This window comes from Dermacentor silvarum, chromosome 3 (genome assembly GCF_013339745.2).
Source record: "Dermacentor silvarum isolate Dsil-2018 chromosome 3, BIME_Dsil_1.4, whole genome shotgun sequence".
NCBI classification, from domain to species: Eukaryota; Metazoa; Arthropoda; class Arachnida; order Ixodida; family Ixodidae; genus Dermacentor; species Dermacentor silvarum.
Window position 1 is genome coordinate 184,233,788 of NC_051156.1, and position 17,516 is coordinate 184,251,303.

A 17,516-nucleotide genomic window follows, 5' to 3' on the forward strand; every position below is an offset into this window, starting at 1 on the left:
CGTGTTGCCGCTTTCGAGCACGAGCATGCCTATGTAATGCAGAGATGGCGCTATTTGGTCATTTGCATATCTCGGGTACTCTTGGCTCTCGTGATAAGTGATCGAAGGTGTCAGTTTTCAGTTGCGCTTCTTGCGCTCGTTATAGGCTGCGTGTTACGGAGCTGTTGTCACGTACTGTGGACAACAGTACATGACAGAGACAGGAAACGCAGGGAGGTTAACCAGAGGCGAGCTTCTGGTTTGCTACCCTGCACTGGGGTGGGGGATATAGGGGTTGGAAAGAGGGCAAAGAGAGAGAGAGAGAAATAAGAACAGGAACAGGTAACAGAAAAAGCGTTCCAATTACAGGCGTTCACACAGACCGGTCGGTCTCAAGAAGCGTAGTAGCGCTTGCAAGGCCTTCTTCTGATGCGATGTTAAGACGCGTCGATGTTGAGTGACCTTATAGGTACAGGGGTGTCAGCAGCACGGCATCGACTGCTAAAGTATCAATCTCATCATAACCGTTCCGAAAAGTATAAGATGGCTGGTTTTGTCACCTGTATGCGTATAAAGTAGGTAGCCTCGTGACAGGCATGCCCAGGAACCAACACAGCTGAATACGAACGAAAGCCAAAGTTGAAAAGGGAGATTCTCACCTGTTTTTGCCTCGAGAAAATGAGATACTAGAAATACAGATGCATAGTTGTGCATATTAAATAAACAGAGATACCTCGTGGTTTGTTGTCTCGTGCTGGTGGCGAAGTAGATTGAATACTACGTACATATTCTTTCTGGGGTTTTACGTGCCAAAACCAGTTCTGATTATGAGGCACGCCGTAGTGGAGGGCTCCGGATTAATTTTGACCACCTGGGGTCAATTAACGTGCACTACAACGCAATGCGGCCGCAGCGGCCGGGATTCGATCTCACGATCTCGTGCTCAGCTCAGCCACCGCGGCGGGTAGATTGAATACTACAACAGCGCGGGTTGATTTGATGAGCACTACTTGCCCTCGCAATTGAAACAGCGTCCAAGAATGCCATGTACGGGAAGCGTTTACGATAAAGGCGGGTCGAGTCAGCTTTGCGGGCTGAGATCGAATTACCGGTTGGGTTCATGTAAATTTTTTTTGCGATCGAGTGGACTATCTGACAGACTATAGTTCTGACAGACATTTCAAACCTCCTCCTTTTTTTATTCCTTGAATCTTTTTTTTTCGTGACTGATTTTTCTCTTCCCTATTCTTTCCGCCTTTCATTTTCCCTTCCCCTTCCCCCAGTGCAGGGTAGCAAACCAGAATCTTTTCGGGTTAACCTCCCTGCCTTTCCCACCACGTTTCTCTCTCTCTCTCTCGCGGGTATTCCTGAGCAAGCGCCAAGCGAGGCTAGCCATGGTAGATCATGAAACTGGGTCAGCTCGATTGTACAGTGTAGATTGACTTAGGCCGGCCTGTTCATGCAAACGCTATCGGATCGGGTGGGCACTTTGCAGCCAGCAGCGATGTACTGGAAGGAGCGTGTTCGCTCGCAGCACTCTTCGCCTCCCACGCACGCTACCACTGGTATCTCGGCCGCGAGAAACAAGTTCGTGTGACTGCTGTCAGATTTGGCTGGTCACAGCTCGACTTCCGACTCGACCCGCTCGCATCTGGACGTTCCAGTTTAAACCCCAGAAAAAACACGGGCTGCAGTCAGACGCCTCTAAAGAAGGCGACGTCGTGAACGCGCGCTGCTCCGATTGCTCCGCGCGAGTTTTTCTACAAGACGTGCGTCGTCGTCCTCTGCCGTCTCGACACGGGCACGTAAAGCTCGTGCATTGTTCGAGCATTCCCCTTGTCCTTTTTTTTATTCTCGCGGTGAGCGACGCGCCGCTTGGAGAAGCGGGACCGCCCGTAGCGAGAGAAATGCTGCTTGAGACCGCCGTCGCGCGTGATACACATATGCGCCGAGATTGTTACCTCTCTCTAGAGATGAGACTTGGCGGCGGGCGGAGGAGGATGGGGAAGAGGAGGGCCCTTCGCCAAGCGGCCGGAAACCGAAACCTGTTCCAAGCGGCGAGCTGGCACGAGCGACGCGGCGTCCATCCCAGAGGCAGCGCGCCGCCTCTCCCCCACCTTCTAGAGCGCGCGCTCCCTTCCGCAAGAAGTTTAGCGAGCGCGCCTCTTGCTTCTGCCGTTCTCTCGTCTGTGGCCGAGAGCGCGCGAGCGAGCGCCAGTCGGCTGTGCTGTGCTGCGTGCAGCCTGGCCGCTTGCTTAGCTCCGCTGCCGGCGAAGCGCGGTCGCACGAAACGGCATCGGCGGCGCGAGATATGGACGGAGGGTACCTGCTCCTCACGTGCGTGGCTTCTTCAGCGGACGCCCGTCGTCCACCCCGAACGCGCGCGCATTGTATGCGCCGTTGCCGCTCAGTGGAATGCGCCCCTTGTGTTGTGGGAACTGTGCGCGGTCGGTAACGTGGAACGTCGTGAGCCGGTCATCTCGCGCGAGTTCCTGGAAGGCGACTGTGACCAACCGGCGACACGTTCTCGGCGATTGTTTCTCCTGTGTTCGCCTCCCCTTTCCCTCTTTCCCCCATCGCGTCGCCGTGTTTGAGCGCGACAAATCCTTCGCTAATCACCTGACAGCGCGAGTTCCACCTGTATCTCCCGGCGTTTGAACGCGTTTGCTTGAACCGAGTGAATTACCGGTTTGCTGGTGATGTGAGTGGAAGTTGCTGCAAATTGTGCCTGTTGCCTTGACGGTTGTGCTCCAAAGTGGGATCGTCGTTGTTTTTTTGTGCTGAGAGGAATATACTTCTGACATGGGAACGCGCCTTGGGCGCTGATTTTACGTGAGGTGGTTTCAACGGCGTCTTGTAGCACGCCCGTTATCTGGCTCCGCGATGAGTTACGAAGTGGATGACGATTCGTCGTCGGAGTGCGAGGCGCCGCCCGTGTACTTCGGCCACGAGCCGGATGACTACGATGAACAACCAAACTTCGTCGTCGTGTCTACCATGGTGAGTATACTGTCCGCCTACTGTGGGCTACTGTATAAATTCCAAAGATGGTTGCATACCTGTTTCTCGTGCACAACTTTATGGACGTAACTATGTAAAATGTGGTTGACTTCTAAGGAACCCCAGATCACATGTCCACTCACACCAGTCCGCATTACTAATGCTTTCCTGAGGTTGCCCGTTTCCATTTCCCTTCAGCGTACGTAATGAGCACGTAATAGACGTAACACGTCACTCACGACCTCATATACGCGGCTGTTCTCGTCGAAGACCTTGCCTGTTGTTTACATCTCTTAAGAAACTGGTATGATCGATGACTACGAACTGAAGTCGGCATTTTTCTGATGCCCTTTGCTGGAAAATCGGTGAGTACAACAAGTCCCTACACGTGTCTGCGTTCAATACACCGTGACACTTCGATTTCTTAAAGCGTTTTCTAACGCCTAGTTTTATACTGATTGTGCCAGCACCACAAGATTCTGGACTCCAGTGCGACTAATGGACTGCAAGTTAGCTAGACGTTGACTGTCTGCCCCATAGGTTATTGCGTTTTTATCGTCGTTTTCCCTCTATGTCAACCACTTTGACACTCCCACCGTCATATTTTACGTGAACAGCTCGACCCCTTTGTAGAGCTTAGAACGCGCGTTCTGGAAACCAAAGGAGCATTCGGCCCTGCTCATAACTGAATCAAGTTTCCGCTCTGCCTACATTTTCGGAATAAAACACTCTGACCTACTACGAGCCGTATACAGCACAGTCCAAGGAGACATGCAGGCTAACATCTCCAGCACATCATTAAAGCTTGTTTCTCTCTTTCATCGGTTTCATTATCAACTACAGTGTTAGGTTATAACTAAACATACTGACTTGTTGCAGCCAAGCTCTCTTGCGCACCAAGACAATGAGCTCAATATTTATTGTAGCTTCACTTGGGCAATCCCAAAATATAATAAATTGATCAACTAATTTAAATAAATTCAGGTATTTTACGTGCCATAACCACGATTTGATTATGAGGTACGTCGTATCGAGGGACTCCGGATTAATTTTGACCACCTGGTGTTCTTTAACGTGCACCCAAATCTAAGTACACGATCGTTCTTGCGCGAGGTCTCCGGGATCGAACCCGCGACGTCGTGTTTGGCAGCGCAACGCCATAGCATTGAAGCATTCTGACCATAGCCACTATGCCGCGTCGGTTCAAATTCCAGTACAAGTTGCGCGGTTAACGGTACAGTCGTCACTGCGCTAAAGCTGCGTTCCTGCAAAGCCCCTTTAGCGGGGATTTTCATGGACGTTAGTAGCTGCTGTGAACTTCTGCTGCTGTGCACGACGTCGGCGGGTTCTATTCCTCCATTCTCATGGGAGATTAATGAGAAAAAAAAAAAAAAAAAAGAAACGCGTCAGCAGCGCTGTTGGAACTTTATTTCGGATAAGAATAGAAAGTTTGGCCAGTTGGTACATTTTATGTTGTATTAGGTTCAGTTGCTTTCAGTCTAACAGTAATCCCTTCGTCCTTCTTAGAAAGGCTTTCTCACAAGCATCAGCACAACGCCAGCGGGTGTTCCGACAGCGATACACCCCTTGGCCACACCCCTGCTGTGTACTGAGCTAGGCTGCGGCGCGCATTGAAACTCGGAAGAGTAGAACACGGAGCCCTCTCCACCACTATGGCGTCTGCCATAGCTGTAAGGCCTAAAAGAACCTCTAAATCAAATCCTAAATATCCCAGCCGATATCAGTTGTCACCGCTGTTGCGGGCATGGACTTAACGAGCTCTCGCGGAATCCGGATGTTTGGAAGGATTGGGATAGTATCTTTTTGACAAGCGAACAATGGTTGCAACAGGGAAGCTCAACTCGCGGTACGGTGCAAGGCCCACGATATCGACAGTGTCCCACTTGCCCGTCTTTTTTTTTATTATTATTAATATTTTAAAGAATTTCAACGACCTCCACATTCGGGGCGTGTTCTTCCGACAGTAGCAGGGCTGTTGAGGGGGCCCACTCTTCTCCCCATTTGGTCTCGAGATTCGAGGATCTAAGAAATTCTCGAGCTGCTCACAACGAAGTTCGTATCATTTGTGCGAAATTACGTATGATGCCTCCAGAATGGAATCGTGTTTGTGATGGTGGCATAGAGGCTGCGATCAGTTGTTCCGAATGAAAACTAGCGCAACAAATATAGCAAATGGTTTGAAACTACGAGCTGTTTTGGGTGGGTTTGCGTGATATCGCACGCCGCTGTGAGTTGCCAGTTATGAAGAGTTGATATATCCATCGGCGGAGGCTGGAAGCGTCTTGTGAACGCTCTACGTCTTCGCCGTGGAATCGGACACCCTCCGCATGGTGCACTGCGGACCACGCTCCCAATCGACTGTGCCGTACGAATCAGGCCCACTTCATCACTATACCCAACCCCGCTATATTCTTCTGTCCTTTAGGCCAATGAGCCATCCCTAACGAATAGAGCTTAATTATGATCACATCGCAATGAACATATGTTGTTGCTAGCATGCGGAAAGCTTGTGTACATGTGGCACGCAAGCTTCCCGCATAAGCTTCCGTTATTGAGCCCGGCAATGACGGAATTGAAAAGAAAAAGAAATGTAGTTGTAGTGTTCTGTGTACCATGTGAGCCCGACCCACGATTCATCGTGTAACTTCTCTAACTGAAGGACAGACGTCCTCAATTACGCATGCTAATCGGAACGAACAGCTTGAACCAACTCATTTGTCTCCTTCAAAATGTCCGGGCGATAACAAATCGGTGTCATGAGGAGCGCTGGTTGTGCCGGTGCTTTAAACACGAAGTTTTGTCCGGCTGCGTGCTTTAGGTCGTCCAGTGGTGGGGTTATATTAGGTTATGTTAGAGCGAGAGAGAGAGAGATGTTGACTTTAATGAAAAGCTAGAGATGTTCTCCTCGATGATGGCCTGCACGCTACACGCGTTTCGGTGAGCAATGTATGACATACTCTGTGATCACGCAAACACACAGGCTTCAAGTGCACTAATGGACACGTACACCCGTGATCAAAAGTATACGGACCAGGGGTTGCGCGATAAAGCCGTTTTTTTCCTCTGCCTGTGGACGCAACTTGAAATTGAGGACTGCCCTCCAAACTTGGCATTGCGAACTTTTCAGTGTACCTATTAATTCCATTTTATGCTTGTTAATTACGATGAAAATCTGTTTTTTCGGCCACCCTGTGGTCCGTATACTTTTGCTCACGGGTGTACGTACATAAAAGCTATTTACAAAGTCTTCACGGGTCGCGAATGAGGAACTGTGGCAAGCTTAAACTATACTTCGTCAGGCTGCTCCTGCCTTCAAGGGCGCTGTCTCCTTTTTTTTTTTTTTTTCTTCTGTAGTTTTAAACACTTGTGCAGCTTCGTATGGCAATTAGTGTTCCGTGTACTTATGACAGCAGTTGCGGAGAAGCAGTGACAACGCTTTTCGACCTGCACGCCCGATACAGGCGATATACAGGTGCTGCCTGGTACATACAGTCCGAAGCTGACGCAATGAACACTCACGCGTTGGGGGAGGGTGGTTGATGCATTGTCTGCGACACTCATAATTGTACTTGAACGACTGCGTTCTGGGAGGGTCTTATTTTATCACCCGATAGCGTTGGCTGAACGTTGACGCTTTCGACTCGTATGTTACGAGCCGACGTTCTCAGGGTGACACGCAAGCGAAACGCAAAAGCTCTAAAGAAAAAAAAGAAAAGGGGGGGGGGGGGGGGGGGGAGTCGATGGGGTATACGTTGAAATGAGTTAGCAACCTTCAACGTAATTGAGCAGCAGATAGTGTAATAATATGACAACGTTATTTGAGGAACTACTACACAGTAAGCGTGAATCAAAGCCAATAACTCACCTGCTGTGTGTGTTAAAAGGGAAATTGATGCTTGGGAAAATAGGGGCGTAACAAGTTAACCTGTACGACGTGCACAGTGCATCAAAATTAATATTTCTGTTTTACTTTTTTATTTCTATGTGCTCCGATTGCAAGCGTGAAAGGCGAGACAGGAAATAACTTCATCGGCTGCTGATGCAGTGATATGCCAGCTATGTCGCTCCGTTGACCGCGATTAGTTCCATTTTATTGAGAACTGATTCCTGCGAGATGGTGCGCATGTTGCGACTCGTGTGCGTTATCTCGAATGCGATTTTTTATCTGGCTGTCTCCTTCCCGACATAACCGAACGTTCCCGACTGTTTCCCGCGTCTTTCTCTGTGCTGCCACCTCTGGCAATGCAGCTACTCTAATTACTTGATTGACTAGAAAAACACAACAAAAACGCGCAGATCCAGCGCGATGTTGAAATCTAAAGGACTCGAAGCTTGCTTGAGTTTTGCGAGGTTGCATCAGTATACATGTATATTGGATGACACGCGCAGGGCCTCGTCGCCTGTTCACCTGTTAACTGTCTGCGTCACGAAGGCGCAGGCGATTTTGCTCGTCGAGATCAGAATGTTGATGAGAGGTGTATGCACAGATAACTACGACACATATTCCAACGCATTTAAAACTTCTGTACACTTTGTGTCACAGTGACACATGTCCATTCGGGGGGCTTGACCAAGAATGGCCATATATATATATATATATATATATATATATATATATATATATATATATATATATATATATATATAATACAAACAAGCAAGCAATGAAGGAGAAGCGAAGGCAGGCAGTGGCCACCGTTATAACTGTCTTGCAGTGTACTGCGGGCTCATTAAATTGCCTGCGATCAGAAAAAAATAATAATAAACACGCAGAAAGGATTGATTTCAGAAAAAAAAGCGAGAAATCGTCGCGGCTGTCATCCGGCCTTGCTTCCTTGACGAGTGGTCACCGCGTGTTCGTGCTTATGCGTCGTTAGCAGTGAAGACTAGCGGCGCCCAATCTCAGTGAAAGGCTGCCGCGCACCGTGCAAATAAGGTCGTCGGGACTGGGACAATGGTTGCTGCCGTGCATGCCCCTGTAGCTATCGTTTCTTTCTTTAGAAACGAGCCGATCAGCGGGCGACAGAAAAAAAAAAGAAAGAAAAAGAAAAGAAGAAAAAGATACGACTGGGCCGACAGGACGTGGAGAGGAAGCGCGCAGAGTATAGGGGCTTGTTCGCGGAGGCACGAAATAAGGGCCTCGTTTATTATTATTATTATTTTTTTCGTCGATACGGTGGACCGAAGGACGTGACAAACTAATCGAGCGCGGTGTTCGGCTTGGCCGCCGTGTGAAACTTGTTTTTCTCGGCGGCGAGAGAGAGGCCCGGTGTTTCCAGGAAACCCCTACAACTGCTAGCTGGGTGCCTTGAACAGGTTCCTTGGCTCCGCAGCGTCGAAGTACGGGGTATTTATTCGGCTGATCGTAAGTCTTGTGGCCATTGCAGGTGGCGCTTTCACTCATTTCCTTCCCCTTCTTTAGGGCTCCTCTCCCGTCACGCATACTCGTCGATGGAATTCGTTCGTTTAATCGACGGCCGATGTCGCTATCCAGAGAGCGGGAGTTTTCTACAATCACGCCGCAATGAAGCGCCAACAGGAAGAAACGAAGCAGAACGCGTCTCACGCCTAATTTGCATGCTTGAAGCTGCGACGTGTGATCGTTTCGTATCTTGGGCGCTAAAAGCGCACCAGCCTCAAAAACAAAGCGTCTGTGATTGAATCAAATAAGCGTCACGTACACAGAGCCAAACGTGATAAGGTAAATGTGGTTTCACATTTGGTCTACGTGTTCTGTTCGCATTTCATTCGCGCGCGATCGCGCCGGAATGTCGTGTGAGTGGGTTTGCGGCGGCGTGGAAGTTTTGTGAACCAGCTGCTTTACCTGACAAAGAGCTGCGCTGTTATTCTCAGCGCAGAAAAAGCTCTAAATTCGGAGCCTTATCCACCAAGCCTGCTTTAAATTTTCTTCAGCTCGTTATCCCAAGCTATGCCTGCCAGATATACATGGTACACCGGGAGTGCTTCAAAGCGACTTATAGGTTACTCCATCCTCAGCTTCAGCCGCTGTCATGCGACTCCTTTCGAGGGATAGGACGACACATTGTGCGAAACGGTGAATAAGTCTCTTTGACCCAGTTAACGGAGTAGCGTAAATAAAGGCATTCGAGAAGCGTGTAGAGGATTAGCCTCTCCTGGCTGAAGTCGAGATACTAGTATCTGGGAGAAGCCGACAAACTACAAGAACTCTTCTGTTCAACAGGCTCAAGTCTGGATCTCTCGTCAATCCTCTTGCGACAGGAATAATATATCATAGTAATCCTCAGCTCGAAGCGTATCTGAGACACTTCGCATTGGAGAACTGCTCTTGGAGGCAATACACGTTGTCGATCGACTTGATACCGTATTCAAGCCTTTACATGCCATCAAAAGCTTCCGGAATGCGGTCGCTACTGATGAGCTAATTTTTTTTTTCTCTGACTGTGATTGCCAGCATAGAATCGACGTGGGCACATAGCGGTAGTTACCTACGCAGTGCCTCCTTCAAGCTGTGAGTTGGCGCCCAGGCGCTCAAGACCTATGCAAGACCGAGGTATTTTCGCGAGTGATGGATTCCGAAACCATTCTGTGCTAAGAGTTAAACACAGAACCTTTCTAGTCCAAGATTTAGCGGTAAAGTGAGATATAAGATATCGACAGCTAGGAAACGTGACTGCCAGAATATACTCGATCACATTTTTCTTGCTGCAAATCATTCCTGGCTCCTGAGCTCGCCTGTGGCTTTTAAGAGCATGACTTTTTCCATGCACGCACCTAACCATATAGACCTCTACACACCTGGCTGGGCGTCGGCGGTGCTCGATACATCGAGGCTCCGTGTTTTTCTGCTCCGCCTTCGTCGTGGGTGCAGTGTTTGCCCGGAATTATGTACGTTTCGGGGATGGCCCGCTTCAGGAGTCCAATCAACCGTTCTTTCTCTCCGTCCTGTTTTCCTACCAGCAGAATTCTTAGCACGCTCGACTAGCTGCCTCGGCCATACCCCGCGACACGTGAATGTCGCCGGGCGTACGGAGAAGCGCTCAAACACTCACACACACGCACAGGGCGGCCAAGGAACGTGCGCGCGAATGCGATGAGTCATAGCCCGTCTCAGTCAGGGAGGTCAGGTCGCTTGGCGGGCGCGTCGTAGCAATCTTGCCGTCGACGCGGCGGCCGCGGCTTCGGTGCGGTTTGGCTCATCTGACGCTCAGCGCTTTTCTCGGTCAACAGCAGCAGCGTCGCTCGCTCGCTCGCTTATTTCGACGTTCGTTTTCTTTCCCCGTCGTTGACGGCTGGGACTTCTTCCTTTCCAGAACGGATTGACCGCCCGTCCGCCTTTTGCTTTGCTTGCAGTTTAGCTTATCGTTACGGTGACCGAGAAGGCTATATACAATTCCGCCCCAGTCCGACGCGTAGAAAANATATATATATATATATATATATATATAAAAGTATATATATATCTTGGGTTCGATTCCCCGCCCTCGACGGCCTCGTTTTTCGATTAAGGCGAAAGATGGAAACGCCCCCCCCTGAGCCAAGAGAAATCGGCAGTGTTGAAAGAGGCCGCCATGTTTCCGAGATTCACGGGCTCCCGCTTCGCAACGTGTCTGTTGTTGCGTTTGTTGCTGTGGGTACGCTATAAATACGTTTATAGCCAGTGCTGGCTTCGTTTGATGGCTTGAAAGTTGCTTTGAAAGTTGCTTCGATTCCAAGGAGGAGGAGGTCAGGCTAAGTATACATGATTGTATCATTTGAAAGCTCAAGAACTTAGGCTTTTGTGTTACACCATGAGCCTTCACAAAACTTGCATACGCACACGTACAAGTGAAGCACACCACGCATCCAGCCAACACCAGATCCAGCATACCCAGCACAAAGGTATTATTCGACACCATGCACTGTCAGCCCTTTCCGAGCTCTCCTGGCAGAATAAGCCTCTTAAGCAAATTGAATCAGGTTTTAGTCTAATCCGGATCTTCCTAATAGCAGCTGCTGTATGCGTTGATCTGGCTTTTGAGCGGCGTAAGCGGAGAGCATAAACGTACTTAAGAACAATGGGGAATCGAGCAACACCACGAATGTAGGTCGCTGCGTGGTGGCCACTCCCTGCCTTAGTCCTTGTGATATCAGGCGGCCCGCTGCGTTATAAAATTTCTGGCATAGTCCATTTACCGTACACTGCATTTGCCATTTTAAAGCGAACTTTTCTTTGCCTACCCTCCTGGGTTTGGCGTGGCTGCTAGGTAAGTCGGTACCTCGGCGGACATATTTGTGTATGTATATACGATTTGTGTATGTATACAAATTCCTGTATGAAACCTGAATGAACGATGTCGGCTCACGGGTATCTCTAAAACGCACCGACCTTTTAATGGAATAGTGGGTTATATTTGACGGACTCCTTGATAAACTGTATTTTCTTTGAATTAGGCATTCGGTATGTGCCACTGGCTGTGTGCCTGTTCTTGGCCAATCCTCCAGAATGTGTGTGTGTGCCACTGTGATATAAGACGTACAGAATCCTTAAATCTTGCTTTATACGTGTCGTACTTTTCTATCCTAACAATTCTTCCCTCGACAAGCGTCATACGTTGCCTCCGTCCTCTTGACGTCGTCGCTGCGTAGACGCATCACACTGTGCATACGCCTGATTTGGAGATTGCATTTGAGCCTAGCTTGTGAGTTGTGTAGTGCATAAACATTAAAAAAAAATTGCGTCTTGTGACCTTTGTGGCGGACAAACAGAAACGTTGCATGATATTGCACGTTGTACAGGATGAAAGCAAACAAAATTCTACGCATCGTCGTTATAGCTGGAAAGCATTTAAATTACCGCTTCACTAAAGCTTCACGTAGATTCCAGCATGTGCGAGGGATGGATGTCCGTGGTGTGTGGTGGTCCGAGATGGCGCCCTTCGATGGAAGAGCCAGCGTCTTTTGGAGGACAGCGTTTATTTCCCCAGCAAAGCGTCCGGCCGGGCTGGGCCCAGACGACCCTCCCCGTTTCATCCCGAACGCGTACTTTCTTCGACTGTCTTGCTTTCACCCGCCACTACAGGAGCAACAGTCCTTTCGTCAAACCCCCAAAGCGTTTTCAGTCACTCGCTGCCGGTTAATTGCCACCCGTCATGCCCGCTTGGTCAAATAGTTACCGGTTGGTGGCCCTCTGTAGCAACATGGGTTGAAAAAGCCGCATCCAGCGGAATTTCCTTCCTCCCTAAATTAAGGACCCATCGCCACGGCTCACTTCCACGAATCGCACTTTCAACGCGTGCTTTGTCACCTTTCTGCACACTGGCTCGGGGGACGCCGTCACGGCTTTCAACATAATTGCCCCGACAGCACCCGTGTGCATTGCTGTATGCCCTCGGAGCTACTGCAGCTGCATCCAGTACGAAGAAGACTGCTCGGAAAGGCACGGCGAATCGCAGCAAAGGCCCCAACTTCTACGCTCTCAACCTGACTGGGTCTTACATGCTCTTTATGAGGTGTCTCGAAAGAAAACGTTCGGGATAGCTGCGTTGACGTGACGACGGGTCAATTTCTATTTCGCTGTTAACCACTACAGGGTCATTGACACATTTCGTTACGTCGTTCGAAGCGCGACCACGCAAACGATGACGCTTCGCGTATCACGAGTATGGTATACCGTACCTCATTTTCCACGATGACACGCCGCAGCCGTGGGACGCACTGTAGCGTTCCACCGTGCGCTCCGCGGTCGGGGAATCGGGAACGATGTCTGCTGATGGCGGTTAGTGACAGAGGGCCAGGTGACGTAAGCCTCGCGAGTAGGTCACGCCGCCTGACGCGGTCGCGCGCCATGCATCTTCTTTCCTCCCGCGGCTTCCTTCTTCAACTTGTCACGCCGAGATGGGCGACGTCTCGTGCTTCGCACGCGCGAGGGTTGGTGTGTGTGTGTGTCTGTGTGTGCGTTCGTGCGTTAGTGTGCGCGTGCGTGCGTGCGACCGTGCGTCACACACACGCACACACGCACACACACACACGCACACGCACGCACAGAGACAGACAGACACGCACATATAACGGCCGGGCACATGGAGTCATTCCCCTCGCTAGCCCTTCGAGTGCGCGCGTGAACGTGCGAGCTCGTATTTGACATGAAAGCAGCGAAGACGTGATATCACGGCAGCTTGACTGCAGAGGATTGCGAGCGAAGTGCAGCCCCTTCTTGACATTGTCGTGCGTTGCGCGTATAACGCGTCTTCTTAGTACTTCCTGGTCTTTCTCTTAGCCATCGAACATCTGCTATCTAAACTGCTAATGCATCAGCGGCCCTTACATGTTCGCATTAGGCGTTGCTTAATAAATACAATCGTGAGAATGTTTCTCTCTCTTTCTTTATTTAGTGCCGGTCTGGCAGATTATTGCACGTCGTTGGTATATAGGTTTGATAAGAACACCATGGAACGTCTTGTAGCGTTTCTTGCGCTGGGTGTTGTAGCTCCCAGGGCTTCTAGGTTATAAAATATACATGCCGTCTTTGTCCTAATCGATCGGTCGGGGCGCGTCGTTTCTGTTCCGCTTCGCTGCTCTCCGTGACTCGTGTCATGTTACGGTGCACGTGTAATTTGCGGTAGGGATTGCCTATCTCGCGCCGTCGATTTGGATCACTTGACCGCACGTATTAAAAAAAAAAAAAGCGCTAGAGCGGCTTTCTTTACTCGATCTGGTTCAATAAATATTGTGGCGTCGATGCAGCGCTCGATAAATTTGCCGCTGTGTTGAGTTTCAGTGACATAGAAAGCAATCAGATTGCGCCGTAAGTTGCATACTCGATTGCACGGCCCTGGCCAAACCCGGCTTAGCGGAGCGCGCCTTCGTACCCATTTGAACTTTTCTCTCATTTCAATCTCTCGTTAGCTCATGAGCGTGCTACATATCTTAAGTAATAAAAGAATGCTTCTTCGTAGCCTTTCGCAAGTAGCTCAGTGGCTATGGCCTTGCACTTCTGAACACGACGGCGCTTGTTCGATCCAGGCGCCGGCGGCCTCATTTCGATGGAGGCGGAAGGCAAAAACGCGTTCGTGTACCGTGCATTGGGTGCCCCGTTAAAGAACCCCAGGTGGTTCAAAATTAATCCGGAGTCCCCCACTACGGCGTGCCTCATAATCAGATTGTAGTTTTGGCAGGTAAGATCTCAGAATTTAATTGTACTCTGAGACTTTCGCAACGGTTCGTAGCATACAGTAAATCGTAAACTGATGGAGGTCAGTTCATTACTTGTGTATAACGTCACGCTGTGCGCCACCATTAAGCAAGCTACCTTCCGACCACTCAACTTTCCGCTTTCTATATGGTGCTTCTGCGTACATTTATTCCTTGCTTGATTGATATGTTGATTGTACTGAAAGTTTTGGCAACTTTTATCACCGGCTTTTTTTATTATGTTTCTTTATTTCTTCCTTTCATTGCATTTCATTGTCACGCGAGGAAATTGGGATGGACTTAGGTACAGAAAGTATATTTAATTTTTTTTAATTCGACGCTTTAGCGTCAGCGCGCTTGAATGAATCGCAAATGTAATGGCAGCGTTGAGACACTTGCTATGCAACGAAGACAGAAAATGCACATATAGGTACAGTTGCCCGATTCTTTAACAGTACCGCGCGCACAGTACCGCGCGACCGTCGAATGACCGGCCGCGGAACGCCTTCTATAACGGCGCGAAGCGACGCAACCGGCAAGAGCAAGAGAGACCAGCAAGACATCGAGTTCTTGCCGATCTGGTCGCTTCACTCCGTTAGAAGGCGCTCACCGGCCGGCTATTCGACGCTCGCACGGTACTGTTAAAGAATCACGTGGCTGTACATCTCAACTCTTTATAAACAAGGGACGACTGCAGAAACGATACACGCAGGGCACTGCGTCTAGTTTCTGCTGTCGTGCCTTGTTTTAAATGAGTTGAGATTTACATATATTTATGCAAAATCAAACTAGCCCGAATTTACGTTTTAGTCACGATATGCGCAGCTAAGTAAACAACGAACAATTGAAGAGAACGCTAGCTATTACTATAGTAATCTCACGACCATATCTGGTTACTTTCAGAACACACACAGATACACATAGCACGACTTCGTATCATAATATTACCATTTTGTGTATGTGTGTCCAGTAAACTGCAGTCTGCTTTTTCGTATACGAGCCAAGCCGGTCCTGCAGGACAGAGTTGTCTCTCCCGGTGTCCTTATGGGAGATCATTCTGTCGCACAGGCGATAAGATGGACGAGCGTGTTTTTTGTTTGTCAAAGCTAAGCCGCGGTCCTCTTAGAGTGGTGTCTTCCGCTCGCCTTATATATGCAGCCACGCTGTCCTTGTCTTTAGTCGAGTTCCTGTCGCTTTTCCGTTCTTTTCCGGGTTCGCGCTCCCTTATCGCCGTCGTCCTGCTTCGCCGCAGTTCCTTGACCTTCTGCGCGCGGGCAAACGCGCTCCTTCCTGGCTTCTTATCTCGCCGCCCGCGATTTTCGGTTGCCGGAAGAGAAATAAAGCGTACTCCGGTGGCATAGGCGCGCGAAGCTATCACGTAGCACACTGCGCGTACACGCCGACTCCATATACACGATATAGCGATTCGCCAGCCGAGAGGGCGAACTTTTTCCCATGCAGTGGCACATTTGACAAACGTGCGGATGGGGACGAGAAATAAGAGTCACGTCCTATACGGTAGCTTTGCTTCGCTGTCACGTGATGCCAGGATAAACTCGTCGCTTTCTTACACGCCGTGCCGCCGTTGCTTTCTTGGCTGAATAAATTGTCAGTTTAGTAACTATAACAATAATCATTATTAGGTTCGCGTACGTAAAATAATCACAGATATAAGAAAAAAGAGAGCTAGCTGGCAACAGTCCACCAGGAGGAGCGCAGCTATAGCGTCTGCCTGCTCTAGAAGAGAAAAGGTGCATAGAAAATGAATAGTTCGTGAAGAACAGGAGATAGATTAAGATGGATGGGCATATAGGGAGTGAACAAGAATGAGATAGAGAGAGACAAAAAAGAAAGGGGAGGGTGTAGAGCAACGGGAGAATAAAACATTGCACGTGGTGTCACACACTTGTCGGGCGGCACTTAACGTCCGGCAAATGGCCCACAAGTCAGCACAACAAATTAGAGTAAGAATGCTGGGCTATAATCGTAACTATAATGAAAGCGGTATAAGAAACAGCGTCGCCGGGAGAGATGAAGGTCAACGAACGAGAAGTATTAACTGCCCTCACCACGACGAGAATTGTGAGCTTGTAACCACCGCGATGGTTCAGGGGCTATGGCGTTTCGCAGCTGAGCGCGAGGTCAACGGTTTGATCGGATCGCGGCCGCGCCAGCCGCATTCCGATGGGAGCGGAATGCCAAAAACGTTCGCGAACCCTGCTTTGGTTGCACGTTAAAGATCCCCAGGTGGTCAAAATTAAAGCGGTGCCCTTCCACTATACGACGTTGGCCCTCATAACTTGCTGCGCAGACTCGGGCCGTTAAACCCCAGATTTCAATTCAATTGTGAGATTGATGGCGTCGCGTGACTACTTCAGCTGTCGCATTATGTGTAGGCGGGGTCGTATCGTTGAACCTGTCCGCCCTGGGGTGCTATTTTGAAAGTGTTCACCTAGTGAGCGTGTCCATTTCGGACATGTACGAAATGTACATGTCCTCTAGGTGGACAGTTTCACAATACCCATTGTGCGGGTGTGATCGTGCACCCGCACGAGCGGTAGGTTATTGTTTCTAAACTATATTGTCGCAGAAATTTCAGCCGGAAAGAAAAGTTATTTTATCGTATTTGTATAGGGCGTTTCGCGCGCGGCAGAAGTTTTTGGGGCGAACTCACAAAAAGCATTTCCTTCGTAACTTGTTCTTTGCCGTCGGCCGGTCTCCTTCGCTAATAATACGTCCAGCATCAGAATTAGCTGACGTTTTCTCTTACAGAAAATTCCAGCGTAAACGGTGTTTGTCAACAAGGGCCCCGAAACTTGCTTTGTTGATTATTTGGTTTCTTCATAGAAAAACAACGTATTTCTCCTTTCCGTTTCCCCCCTCTTATAAACCATGAATTAGACCCGATTACAGACGCTCCCGATATCCATTATGTCGCTGCAAGCAGGTACGGGAACTTCAGGATGACGTCACTTGCCTTTGGTTCTCGCGTAATTTATGGCCTTCCAAACCTCCTCTCGGGGTTATAGAGTGGCCGTTTTTACTACTACGCATAGAAGTGCGGTTTAGTTACGCAGCTTAAATATTCATCTTTAACGTCGCTTCAACATTCCGAGCTGTGCCCGTATTTGACGCGTATTCGTAGCGAATCTTGGAGTATACCAGTGTAGCTAGCGGGAACAATTATTATTATTATTATTATTATTATTATTATTATTATTATTATTATTATTATTATTATTATTATTATTATTATTATTTGATTTGTAAACATATACACAGGAAAGAGAAAGCAAGGAGCAAGGCTGGCAACTACCACCAGAAGGGGCACAACGCCTGCTTCTCTTCAGAAAGGAGGAGACAAA

At 49.1% G+C, this 17,516-nt stretch overlaps 1 protein-coding gene across 1 annotated transcript in view; it reads left to right on the top strand.

The window, feature by feature from the left end:
- Positions 1-2,063: 2,063 nt before the first annotated feature.
- LOC119446229 (death-associated protein kinase 1-like) overlaps positions 2,064-17,516 on the top strand; it is a 140,710-nt gene continuing 125,257 nt past the window's right edge. The window contains exon 1 of the mRNA XM_037710595.2: positions 2,064-2,979. Coding sequence (XP_037566523.1) covers positions 2,863-2,979 — 117 coding nt within the window. The 5' untranslated portion in view covers positions 2,064-2,862. The remainder of the gene's footprint in view (positions 2,980-17,516) is intronic.